This window comes from Lynx rufus, unplaced genomic scaffold, assembly GCF_022079265.1.
Source record: "Lynx rufus isolate CCGP_SWC_20201006 ecotype Redwood Valley unplaced genomic scaffold, mLynRuf1.p SCAF_5, whole genome shotgun sequence".
NCBI classification, from domain to species: Eukaryota; Metazoa; Chordata; class Mammalia; order Carnivora; family Felidae; genus Lynx; species Lynx rufus.
Window position 1 is genome coordinate 154,915,884 of NW_025814867.1, and position 12,368 is coordinate 154,928,251.

Here is a 12,368-nt window from a genome sequence, read left to right on the forward strand (position 1 = left end):
GATGATAGATAGATAGAGACCAACAGTCGAGCCCTATCTCACACCGTATACAAAAATCAGCTCAAAGTGGATCAAAGGCCTAAATGTAAGAGCTAACATCATAACATTCTAAAAATAAAACACAGGGGCAGATCTGCATGACCTTAGATTTGGCGACAGTTTCTTCGACATGAAACCAAAAGCACAGGCAACAACAACAAAAATGTGTGGACACCCTGGACTTCATCAAAATTAAAAAAGATTTATGTATCAAAGGATGCTATCAAGAGAGTGAAAAGACAATCCACAGCCCGGGGAAGATATTTGCAAATCCTAACTCTGACGAGGGCCTAGTGTCCAGAATGTGTAACTCCTGTCGCTCAACAACAAAAAGACGTACAACCCGATTGAAGATGGGCTGGACACTTTGGTGGACATTTCTCCAAAGGAGATACACAGGTGGCCAACAAGCACCCAAAAGGACGCCCCGTGTCATTGGTCATCGGAAATGCATGCCCAAACCACAAGAAGATGCCACTTCACGCCCACTAGGATGGCTCCAATGTTTTTCATGCCGAACACAATGGAACCGGTGTTGGGGAGCCCACGGAGGAACTGGGGCCTCGCACCTCACTGATGAAACGTAAAATGGTGCGGCTGCGGTGGAAAGTGGTCTGGCGGTTTGTCGAAAGGTAGACACAGAGTGACCATCTGCCCCAGCAATCCCTCTGCTAGGTATATACGCCCAAGAGAACCGAAAAGAGCTATTCCAACAAAAACTTGCACAAAAATGTCCACAGCATCACTGTTCACGACAGCCAAGAGGTGGAAACAACCAAATGTCCACTGACTGGCGAACAGGTAAGTACAATGTGGTCTCCCCGTTTGGTGGAATATTACCCAGCCACGAACAGGAGCGGAGCACGGACACCTGCTACAACGCGGACGAACCTGGAGAACATGATTTTCAGTGAAAGTAGCCAGACGCAAGAGGCCACGTGCTGCGGGATTCCTTGTGTGTGGAATGTGTGGAACCGGCAAACCCATAGAGACAAGAGCAGATTAGTGACTGACGGGGGCTGGGAGAGGGGCTCCAAGATAGTGCAGGATTTCCTTCTGGATTGATGAGAATGTTCTGGAAGTAGAGGGTGGTCAGGGTTGCACAACATTGTGACTCCGCTAAATGCCACTGACTTGTGCACTTTAAAACAGTTAAATGTTTGGGTGCTTGGGTGGCTCAGTTGGTTGAGCATCTGGCTCTTAGTTTCGGCTCAGGTCATGATCTTGGCGTCGTGGGATCAAGCCCCATGTCGGGCTCCACACAGAATGTGGTGCCATCTTGAGATTCTCTCTCTCTCCCTCTAACACTCGTGCATGCTCTCTCTCTCCCTAAAAAAAAAAAAAATGTATATATATATATATATATTTAAATGGTAAATTTTATATTATGTGTTCACACACACACACACACGCACACACACATGCACACACACACACACACACACCCCACAACTGCTAAGGGATTTCTAGGAGTGAGACCCCACACTCAGCAGCACTGGAGATTATCAACGCTATATATTTTGGCTGATCTGACAGGTGGGACATTTATGCTTTAACTCGAGAAACTTCATTAATGAGCTCAGATAGCTTTCCATACGCTTACTGGAAATTCGAGTGTTTTGAATGTTGTATTTGATTCTTTTGTACCTTCTCCTGCCTTGGTTGTGGGGACTTTTATTTTTTTTTTTTCAACGTTTATTTATTTTTGGGACAGGGAGAGACAGAGCATGAACGGGGGAGGGGCAGAGAGAGAGGGAGACACAGAATCGGAAACAGGCTCCAGGCTCTGAGCCGTCAGCCCAGAGCCTGACGCGGGGCTCGAACTCCCGGACCGCGAGATCGTGACCTGGCTGAAGTCGGACGCTTAACCGACTGCGCCACCCAGGCGCCCCGGTTGTGGGGACTTTTAAATTCCGTATTGATCTTTCATCCGTCATGCACACAGCCAATATTTTCTGGCAGTGGGTATCTTCGGTTTGCATGCCGAGAAGATTCCCTTTGGGTTTTGGCGGAAAGGACACCGGTGATGGCGGATCGGGGCCAAGTCCCTGCGTTTCTCACCCGCGACCGTCTCGGGTCCCCGGCGCATGCACATTGCCTGCATTCTGTGGTCAAGTTTGACTCTCTCGTGCACGTCTTACCCTCTTAACATTCCTTGTAGGCGCTTCACGGCTTGGCCCACAAGGGCCCTGGGTGTCTGTCCCTCGGAGCGGCTGGCGGGGGGGGGGGGGGGGACGTCGATCGCACACTGAGCGGCGGCATGAGTGTGACGTTAGAAACCGTGACAGTCACCCAGCAAAACCTGCCTCGAATATTTCTGGAGCCAAACAAAGGACACAGAGAAACAGCGTCCTGCAACCGACTCACAAGACGACTGAGTAAAATCCAATCGTAGAAAATAACGCGGCGCTAATGAGGGCTTACCCTGCAAGCAGGTCTCAGACCAACAAGGAAGGAGGCGTGTGAGCCGTCGGCTGGGACAACACGCAGCCGGGAGGTATAAGAGCCGACAGACGGCCGGAGCTCCTCACACACACACACACACACACACACACACACACCGCCTCCTGCAGCCCCACCGCCCCCGCCATGGCCACGTCCACCCTGTCCGTCTGCTCCAGCGACCTGAGCTATGGCAGCCGCGTCTGCCTGCCCGGGGCCTCGGACTCCTGCCCCGACTCCTCCTGGCAGGTGGACGACTGCCCAGAGAGCTGCTGCGAGCCCCCGTGCTGCGCCCCGGCCCCCTGCCTGACCCTCCTGTGCGGCCCCTCCTCCCCCTGCCAGGGAGACTGCTGCACCCCTGCGTGCTGCAAGCCCGTGTGCTGCACCCCTGTCTGCTGCGAGGACTCCCCCTGCACAACCTCTTCATGCTGCCAGCCCAGCCCCTGCTGCAGACCCTCCTCCAGTGTATCCCTGCTCTGCCGCCCCGTGTGCCCCCGCCCCGCCTGCTGCGCCCCTGCCTCCTCCTGCTGCCGCCCGGCCTCCTGCGTGTCCTTGCTCTGCCGTCCCGTGTGCAGGCCCGCCTGCTGCACCCCTGTCTGCTGCCAGGACTCCCCCTGCACAACCTCTTCATGCTACCAGCAGTCCTGCTGCACCTCCTCCCCCTGCCAGGAAGACTGCTGCACCCCTGTGTGCTGCAAGCCCGTCTGCTGCACCCCTGTATGCTGCAAGCCCATCTGCTGCACCCCTGCGTGCTGCGAGGACTCCCCCTGCTCAGGCCCCTCCTGCTGCCAGCCCAGCCCCTGCTGCAGACCCTCCTCCTGCATGTCCCTGCTCTGCCGCCCCGTGTGCAGGCCCGCCTGCTGCACCCCTGTGTGCTGTAAGCCCGTCTGCTGCACCCCTGTGTGCTGCAAGCCCGTGTGCTGCACCCCTGTCTGCTGCGAGGACTCCCCCTGCTCAGGCCCCTCCTGCTGCCAGCCCAGCCCCTGCTGCAGACCCTCCTCCTGCGTGTCCCTGCTCTGCCGCCCCGTGTGCCCCCGCCCCGCCTGCTGCGCCCCTGCCTCCTCCTGCTGCCGCCCGGCCTCCTGCGTGTCCCTGCTCTGCCGCCCCGCGTGCCCCCGCCCTGCCTGCTGCGGCCCTGTCTCGGGCCAGTGCTGCTGCTGACCGGCTCCAGCTTCTGCCTCTAGAGCTGCTATCTTTGCTCCAGAGCACAGACGTCCTCTCTCAGGAGCCCCAGAACCCCTCTGGGGGCGCCAGGACGCCCCTGCCCCTCGGTGGACGCACAGCTGCTGACTCCCGGGGATCCGGACATGCCCGGCTTCCCTTTCTGCAAAGACAGGTCCCTCAACGGGGTGGGGGGTGGGGGGGCTGCTGCACCCTGGGGCCCTCCCCTGAAGGCTGGTTGCTCTCATTCCGGGTGACAAAGGCCACTGCTATCATCAATAAAATGTCTGGATCATGAAACAGAGATGGCTGTGTTGTTCCCTCTCCTCTGAGCCCAGAGACCACGCCAACGCGGGCAGCGTTTGCTCTGCCTGGTGGAAGCAAGCGACAAAGACGTAGCCTCCAAGTCCAAGTTCAAAGCCCCCGAAAGAGGAGATCTGCACGCGGACGCCGTCCGCATACTCCACTTCCCTTCCCACCCCGCGTCCCCACCCTCCTCCCCGGGAAGAGCCAGGCCTTCCCCGGGCTGGGCCCGGCACGTGAGTGCGGCTGCAGAAGCCTCGCACCCTGAGTGGGCCTTGGGCCCTGCCCACGCCTGGCCCCCTGCCCGTGCAGGTTAAAGGTGAGCTGGGGCAGCACGACCCTACCTGGTGGGAACCCGAGGGCCCAGTAACACCGCGCTGACGCCCTTGGAGAGAGGCGTCCACACACAGGAACGCCTGCGTGCTGGTCTGGGCACGAGGGCTGACGCTCTGAAGCACCAGCAGATTCCCGCGGGCCCCAGGAGGGGTGCAGGGGTCGGTTCAGGCATCACGCATTCTGCTCGAGGTGTCAAGGCCTGATTGAGGAGACAGGGAGCTAAACGCTGCCTTGTGAACAAATCCTCAGGACAGTGGAAGAGGACGAGCCTGCAGTCTCAGTGGACCACTAGCACTAGAGAGGGTCAGCGAGCACCGGCCAGACCCACCAGGTCAGCATCGGGCTCCCTATTTGTCCCTCGTGCCAGGGACAGACGGAAGAGGCCCTCGGGAGCAGAACAGCAGAGGCCGGCAGCTGGGAGAGGGGGGTACCTCCTCGCAGAGGCTGGCTCTCCCCACCCCCTCCCAGGGAAGCAGAGACAGAGCAAAATCCCCAGGGGCCTGTGAAGAGAAAGGGGCTGGATCGTTACCTGCTTTGACTCCTAAATCCCTCAGTTTCCCCACATTTATTCAAAACCTCGTCCATTCGAATTTTAAGAAAAATTCCACCATTTGCACAGATAGACGGGCAGATAGGATTCCTCACAGCACAGAGTGAGAGACGTGAGGAAGTTCCGCCTCATCGGGAACCAAAAAGAGGGCAGCGCACGGATGTTGACTCACGTGGAAACCAGCAACGCACAACCCACAACGGTGCCAGGATAGTGCATGGGAGGGAGGGGCTGGGCCCCTGCAGGACGTGCCCCCGCCCCCACCCCTGCCCCGTGGCACAAGAACATCCAGGACTTTCTGATGGCTCCCCGGGAAAGTCGGTCACAGCTGCAGAAGGCGGGGCCGGCCACCCTGAGGCCAAGGTGCTCCTGGCTGGGGCGTCTACATGGTCAGCTGGACTGCTCCCAGATGGGGCATCTACACGGTCAGCCAGACTGTTCACAGAGGGGCGTCTACACAGTCAGTAGGACTAGTCCCAGCTAGAACATCTACATGGTCAGTGGACTGCTCCCAGACAGGGCGTCTACACGGTCGGCCAGACTAGACTGCTCCCAGACGGGGCATCTACACGGTCAGCCAGACTGCTTCCAGACGGGGCATCTACACGGTCAGCCAGACTGCTCCCAGACAGGGCGTCTCTACACCATCAGCCAGACTGCTTCCAGACGGGGCATCTACACGGTCAGCCAGACAGCTCTCAGACAGAACGTCTACACCGTCAGCGGGACGACTCCCAGCTAGAGCGTCTACACCATCAGCGGGGACCGCTGCCCAGGAGAGAACGAGTCGGAGGTGATGGCTGCCGTTACCGTTGGAAGTTTCTTGAACGCCGTTCACGGTGCAGCATGTTCTGGGACCCTCCAGATCTCGTGGGAGCCCGTCTGTGGGCAACTCCCGACCCCAGACACCCCGTCACCCGTCGGGCCCGAGACCAGGACGGTCGCCCCCTCCGAGGCGTCACTGAGGACACTGGGAGGGCCTCCCCGCTGCCTGGTGCGTGGGCCCGTGGCCCCGGGGTCCTGGAGGGAGGGTGTGTGCAAGACGAGGGCCTGACGCAACGACTGAGCACCTGTGACCGTGAGACAGTGGCTGGCGGTGGGGTCCGAACCGGACCAAGGACGAGGAAGGGCTGCGAACGGCCGGTGCTCTGAGAGCCGCTCCTGAATTTCACATCCTCTATGATCCCGTGACCTCACGATAAGGGAAGTTTCCAGATATGTGTCCGTTGCAGGAAGGATCCCCTTGATGGTGTTCCTCTTACACTATTTCTCGGTTCCCAAACAGCTTCCCCCCGGCACCCCGGTGTGCCTCGGCTTCCTTGTGCCGACCACCACGCCCTCTCTGCGCGTCTCCCGCCTGTCCCTGGGATGACACCGGCCCACCCGGCTACTCCAGGGCGTCTCCCGTTGCGAGACCCTCCGTGCACCCCGTCTGGGAAGCCACCTCGCCTGTAGGGCTGCGGTCGCTGATTCCGGGCATGGGGACGCGGATATCTCCGGGGCCCACGGAAGTTACCCACAAAGCCCTGTGTCCCCGGACGTTTGCAGGAGGAGCTGTACTCTGTATGGAGCGGACAGTTTTAATGGTTAGACCGGGGTGGGCTCGCCTAGTAATTGCCGAGCAGGGGACTTTTAACCTCACAAAGTCAGAGGGTCACCCTGGGTCCCGCCCAGAGCTGAGTGAGAACTGACCTCACGTTCAAGGGACACAGGAAGCCCTGGGGGCCCGTCGGGCTGAGCTAGGACTGCCCACGCGCCCAAGGGGCTGCCTTTGAGTGGTCAGTCCCCCGGGCACAGCCATCTGGTCCCCTGTGGCTTCTCTGCAGAAGGAGCTTTCCAGAAGCCTGGGAGCGAGCCCTGGAGGAAGCAGTTTGGGGAAAGCACTAAAGAGAGACAGCACACACGCGGGTGGGCTTCACATGCGCTCTGGGATTTATTAGAGCTCGGTGCTGGCGGCTGCAGAGCCTGGGCGCTTGCACCAGCCGGGGTGGGTGCCGTGTGGACGACCCGGGCTGGGGTCGGGGGACGCCGGGGGTGACTCTGTCCGCTTGGTTAGTGGGGATCAGGCGGCTTTGCTGTAAGATGGTCTAGTCGGGTCCAGAAGGTCTCAGGTGGACGAGGTCTGCCTGCCGGGAGTTCAGACAGCAGCTGCTTCTGGCCCCACGGAGGAGGGGTCCCAGGAGGCCACGGGCTAGCCGCAGTTAGGGGTGCCGCAGGGAACAGGCCTGAGGACCAGGGTGGGGCAGGAGGGCCGGCAGCACCCGGAGGACTGGCAGGAGGGGGTCACACACACAATGGGCTTGCCGCTCACAGGCAGGTACACAACAGGCTTGCAGCTCACGGGCACGCGGCAGGACGCCTGGCAGGAGCTGGGCACGTAGCAGGACGCCTGGCAGGAGCTGGGCACACAGCAGGCCGGCTGGCAGCCAGTGGAGCTGCTGGTGTGGCACATGGCGACGTAGGGCTGGAGTGGAGTCAGGGTGGAAAACGGGGCTGGTCTGGAGCCTCCTTCCCCAGGCGGCTTTTATACCCAGGCTGTGGCGTCCTGGCAACAAGCCACACAGGTGCCCTCCTCCTGGTTGCCTGCTTGTTTCCTTCCTCTTCCTCCTGTGTGCGTCTCTTCCTGGAGGTTCTGCGGGAAGTGACTCAGTTCAGGAAACTCTGTCTCAGCCCCCAGGCTCCCTGTGACCCAGCGGCCCTGCGATTTCTGGATTCAGACCCCAGGCTGGATGGCCAAGGACCGTCAGCAGGGACAGGGGACTCCACATCAGGACGTTCAAGGTCCTCCCCAAGTTTATACACCCTGCCCCCTGTCCACACTAGTACCATCCCAGTCACCAGACCCGGGGTGGGGGGGTGGGGGCGGTCCCCCCGTTTTGATTTGGAAACTCAGTGATCTACAAAGCCTTCCCCCCTGGCCAGGACCAAGCGGCTGGGCTCCTCATCGGGGAGAGCTGTGGCCACGTTATTGCAAGAATAACAATGAGGGAGTCCCAGCTTTGTGCCGGGTGTTGTGCTAAGCATCTCACATGGATCGTCTCATAACTGATTAGTTATCGGTCCCTGCCACCATTCGAGGGGCAGGTGTGCCCCACTTACACGGATGTGCAATTAGGTTCGGAAGGATTCCGTGCTGTGTGCACGTTCTCACTGGGGAAGCCAAGCAGCAGGAATTGGAAGCTGCTGGGTTTCACTCTGGAGTCCGTGGTCCTCACCATTGGGCCAAATTATGCTGGGGCTTTGGGGGGTTTCTGAGTTTCTTGGAGCTGTTAGGTAGAAGCATATCTATTAGGTAGAAGGTATCTATTTTTTTAATAGATCAAATTTGGGTATTTTGTCCATTATTCAAAACATTCTTGTGCTTCAGTATCATTCTCTTCTCCTTCTTGTGTTGAACTTGCTTGTCGTTCGACTTCCCGATATTGTCCCAGGGACCCTCTTCGTTTTTCATAATTCTGTTCTCTCTTCTTCAGACTGGATGATTCCTCCCAATGTGTCTTCAAGTTGACATTGTCTTTCTTCTTCTGTCGGCCCAGGACTGGGATGCCCGGACCCCTAGCTGCACGGTCTGAACCCGTCCGCCCGCGCCTAAAGACGAGCATCCACGCCGCTCTCGTCCACGCTTCCCGCTGCTCCTGGAGCACGCCCATCCTGCAGCAGTGTCGTTAACACTCCCACGGCTGCCTCTGCTTGGAACACCGCCTCCCGACCCCTCCGCATCTCCCAGGAGCCAGCTCAGCGTCGCCTCCACACAGAGGCCCCCAACCACCCACCAACACCCCATTACTCTCTACCTGCTGAGCCTGCTTTCCTTTCTGGGACTCGGCCCTCTCTGTAATTATTTCAGGCGTTGATTTGTACGCACTCATGTATCCATTGCCCCGGAAGGCCCGTGAGGCTAGGACATCTCTATAGCCAGCACAAAGTATATGTCTGTTGCACGAACAAATCGATGATTACATAGATGGCTACAAGGCAGAAGTCGGTCACCTTTCTATAAATGGAAGACAGTAAATGTTTCAGCCTCTGCAGTGACGTGGTCGGTCTCATAACCACTTCACATTACAGCGCGAGCCCTAGACGGCACGTAAGCAAACGAGCATGGCCGTTTCCAATAAAACTTTATTTGCCAAACAGGCGGCAGGCCACCTTTGTCCCACAGACTTCTCTGCTCCCAGTTTGCAGATCCCTACTTTAATGTTTTCCCGTGCAAAATAAAAGCTCAAAACACATTGCCCCAAAGCCTCCGCTGACGGCAAAAAGGAATAAAGGCTCGGCGCTGAGTCGAACCGGTGGCGCTCTGGGCACAGTATCGGCCTGGAGAAGTGACACGGACCCCAAGTAAAGTCGAACCAGGACGTCCTGTTTACAGAAGAAGAAACTGCCTCTAAGCTAAACTTAATTTACAGCGGAGCGTCACACGGGAGAGGGCGTCTCAGGACAAGAGGGTGTTGGGGAAACGTGGCGGAAACAGCCATGAGGAAGTCCACAGCTGTGCCTCTGGGTGGCCAGGACGCCCACGGCCCGGTATAAAGGCGGCCCAGGCAAGGAGCCTCCAGACATCCCCGCCCTCCTCCCTCCCGGACACCGGCCGAGCCCCACGCCAACATGTGCCACACCAGCTGCTCCGCGGGCTGCCAGGCTTCCTGCGGCTCCTCCGGCCCCGGCCAGGCGTCCTGCTGTGTGCCCGTGAGCTGCAAGCCCGTGTGCGTGCCCGTGAGCTGCAGACTCGCCGTGTGCGTGCCCGTGAGCTGCAGGCCCGAGTGTGTGCCTTCCTGCCAGTCCTCCGTGAGCGTGCCCGTGAGCTGCAGGCCCACCGTGTGCGTGCCCGTGAGCTGCAGGCCCGAGTGTGTGCCCTCCTGCCAGTCCTCCGTGTGCGTGCCCGTGAGCTGCAAGCCCGAGTGTGTGCCCTCCTGCCAGTCCTCCGTGTGCGTGCCCGTGAGCTGCAGGCCCGCGTGTGTGCCCTCCTGCCAGTCCTCCGTGTGCGTGCCCGTGAGCTGCAGACCCGCCGTGTGCGTGCCCGTGAGCTGCAAGCCCGAGTGTGTGCCCTCCTGCCGGCCCTCCTGCCCCACCCTGGTCTGCAGACCCGTGTGCTGTAGCTCCCCGTGCTGCTCCTGACCAGGGGTCTCCTAACACCTGCTCCGGCGGCAGACGGGGCCCCACCCGTGCCCCTCCGGTGAGGACCAAGTCTTCGCCCGGCCTCCGGTTCTGCGCGTGGCAGGTCAAACATTCCCGATGAACCGTCTGAACCCTGGGGCGAGGACGGAGCAGGACGGGCCGGATCCCCCTGTGACCCTGCGTGTCTCCGCCAGGGTCCTTCTCTGTCTCCGGCAGGGAACCCAGCCCGTGTGAGCCCAATAAATCGTGCCTTCCTGAGGCAGCTTGCCCCTGTCTTATTTTCACAGACTTTGAAGTTCTTTCCTCGACGGCATATACAAACCATAAGCGCGGCCGCCCCTCCTCAAAGAGCCCCCTTTCCAACAGCTCAGCTGGAGGTGGGGGCTCCTCGGAGGCCGCCGGGGGCGGTGCCATCCACACACCCACCACCGAGACTCACACTGCAGGAGGGGAAGTGCAGGGGTAACCCGCCCCGCTGAACAGGGGCCGGGAATCGGGCCGGGCGCCGGGCCTGACGTGGTGCTTCGAGGATCGCTACAACAGGGAGGGCGGGGAAGCTCGCACAAACCCACCCCCACTACAAAGGGGAGTCTGACCATCCCGGGGAGGAGCAGCCGGAAGTGAGGAGGCCTCGCCCTCCAAGACCCAGGCCCACGGGCCTGCTCGGGACTGACCCGGGGCCAGGACGACAGAGCCCTCCTGCCCCTGACTCGGCCTGGCCGGCACGGCCGCAGGAGCAGCAGCGGTCACTGGGGGGAGGCAGGCATGTGGAGGGTCCCCTCCGCGGGCGGGGCACACAGGGGCTGCTGGAAACTTAGGGCAGAGCAAGAACTCTGCGCCTCCAGCCCTCGCCCTGGGCACACGGCACTGGAAGCCCAGCACGAAGGAATCCGAAGTCTTAGTACCTTGAAGGTCATCGCAAGAACAGCAACGCCCAAGCCAAGGTCAACGTCTGAGCAGGCTGATCGAAACTTACCGCCCACCACCCTGGTGACCTGACAGAAGAGACTCACCCGTTTCCGGGAAGAAACACTGGGTATGTCCCTTTCAATTAATACAGGATACCTGATATTCAATCAAACATTTGAAGACATGGAAAAAAGTAAGCAAAAAAGATCAATCCATTGTCCAGAGACGAAGCAGTCAATAGAACTAGACTCAGGAGTTACTCAGATGCTAAAACCATCAGACAGGAACATTAAAATAGCTACAATGAGCAAAGTAAGTCAGACAGAGAAAGGTAAAGACAGCTGACCCTTGAACAATGTGGGGGTCTGGGGCACTGACCCCTCGCAAGTCAAAAATTCACATATAACTTTTGATGCCCTGAAAACTTAACTCCTAATAGCTTACTATGGACCAGAATCTTTACTGATAACATAGTCTATTAACATATATGTTTCATGTTAACATATTACATGCTATATATTCATAGGATAAAGTAAAGTAGAGAAAAGGAAATGTTATTTCAAAATTATAAGGAAGAGAAAATACATTTACAGTATTGTACTGTATTTTTTTTAATCCATGCAGATCAAACCCATGTTCTTCGAGTCAACTGTACTATATGATCTCACGTATATGTGTGGGGGAGAAAAGGGATTCCAGAGGGAGGGGCGGGGGGCAGGTAAATGAGTGAAGGGGGTCAAAAGTTACAAACTTCCATTTAAAAGTTTTAAGGACTGTAATGTACAGCATGGTAACTATAAAAGAAAAAAACCCAAGTTGATATGTTTCAAGAAATAAAAGAACTATAAATATGAGGACAGAGTGAGACTCTATTAAAATAGAAACAAACAGACTTGAGGGAAACAAAGAAAACTTCTCCAAATAAAAAATCAAGTCATGAAAATTAAAAATGTAGTGGAACGACTTAAACAGGATATCAGATACAGCTAAAGAGAGAATTAGAAAAATCAGAAGGCAGAGCCAAGGAAAATATCCATAACGCGACAAAAAGAGTCGAAAAAGTAGCAAATATGTAAGAGAGGTTACACGATGTGGGAAATGATTAGGGAGGTGAACATGTGTGGTCGATTCATAAATAAAAGTATAAATGATAAATATTAAATCTAGAATAATTGTTACATTCGAGATGAACTAAAGCATTGAAGTGTGTGGGGCATATAAGGCTTCAAATAAATAAATAAGTAAGTAACGAAGATTAATATGTTAAATAATCAGGGGTAAAACACAGACCACATACATGACAAGATGGGGAATTTCATCAGAGAAACGGGTGCCATACAAAAGAGTCAAACAGATAATGTAAAAATCAAAATATAGTATCAAAGATGAATTCCTTCCATGGGCTTGTCAGTAGACTTGACACAGCCAAGTGTGGGATCATTAAATTTGAAGATAAGCCAATAGATATTGCCATGTTAAAACCCAAAGAGAAAGACAGTAAGGGAAAAAC

At 57.0% G+C, this 12,368-nt stretch overlaps 3 protein-coding genes across 3 annotated transcripts; 2 read left to right on the plus strand and 1 right to left on the minus strand.

Annotated features, from left to right (window-relative positions):
* Positions 1-2,628: 2,628 nt before the first annotated feature.
* LOC124527080 (keratin-associated protein 10-7-like) lies at positions 2,629-3,642 on the plus strand. The gene is made up of 2 exons (XM_047100342.1): positions 2,629-2,879; positions 2,976-3,642. Exons 1-2 carry the CDS (start codon positions 2,629-2,631, stop codon positions 3,640-3,642), a joined length of 918 nt encoding a protein of 305 aa, XP_046956298.1.
* Positions 3,643-7,022: 3,380 nt separating this feature from the next.
* On the minus strand, positions 7,023-7,283 carry LOC124526015 (keratin-associated protein 12-1-like). Its single transcript, XM_047098691.1, has one exon. The coding sequence runs from the start codon at positions 7,281-7,283 to the stop codon at positions 7,023-7,025; it is 261 nt and encodes an 86-aa protein (XP_046954647.1).
* A 2,156-nt stretch (positions 7,284-9,439) lies between these two features.
* Positions 9,440-9,949, plus strand: LOC124527324 (keratin-associated protein 12-1-like). Its single transcript, XM_047100491.1, has one exon. It carries the CDS (start codon positions 9,440-9,442, stop codon positions 9,947-9,949), a length of 510 nt encoding a protein of 169 aa, XP_046956447.1.
* Positions 9,950-12,368: the final 2,419 nt, after the last annotated feature.

What these genes read in the sequence shown, in the direction of transcription:
- LOC124527324 (XM_047100491.1), top strand. Translation starts at nt 9,440, where the DNA reads ATGTGCCACACCAGCTGCTCCGCGGGCTGCCAGGCTTCCTGCGGCTCC.
- LOC124527080 (XM_047100342.1), top strand. Translation starts at nt 2,629, where the DNA reads ATGGCCACGTCCACCCTGTCCGTCTGCTCCAGCGACCTGAGCTATGGC. An exon ending in TGCTGCACCCCTGTCTGCTG is followed by an intron (nt 2,880 to 2,975) that starts CGAGGACTCCCC and finishes CCCCGTGTGCCC; the next exon opens with CCGCCCCGCCTGCTGCGCCC.
- LOC124526015 (XM_047098691.1), bottom strand. Translation starts at nt 7,283, where the DNA reads ATGTGCCACACCAGCAGCTCCACTGGCTGCCAGCCGGCCTGCTGTGTG.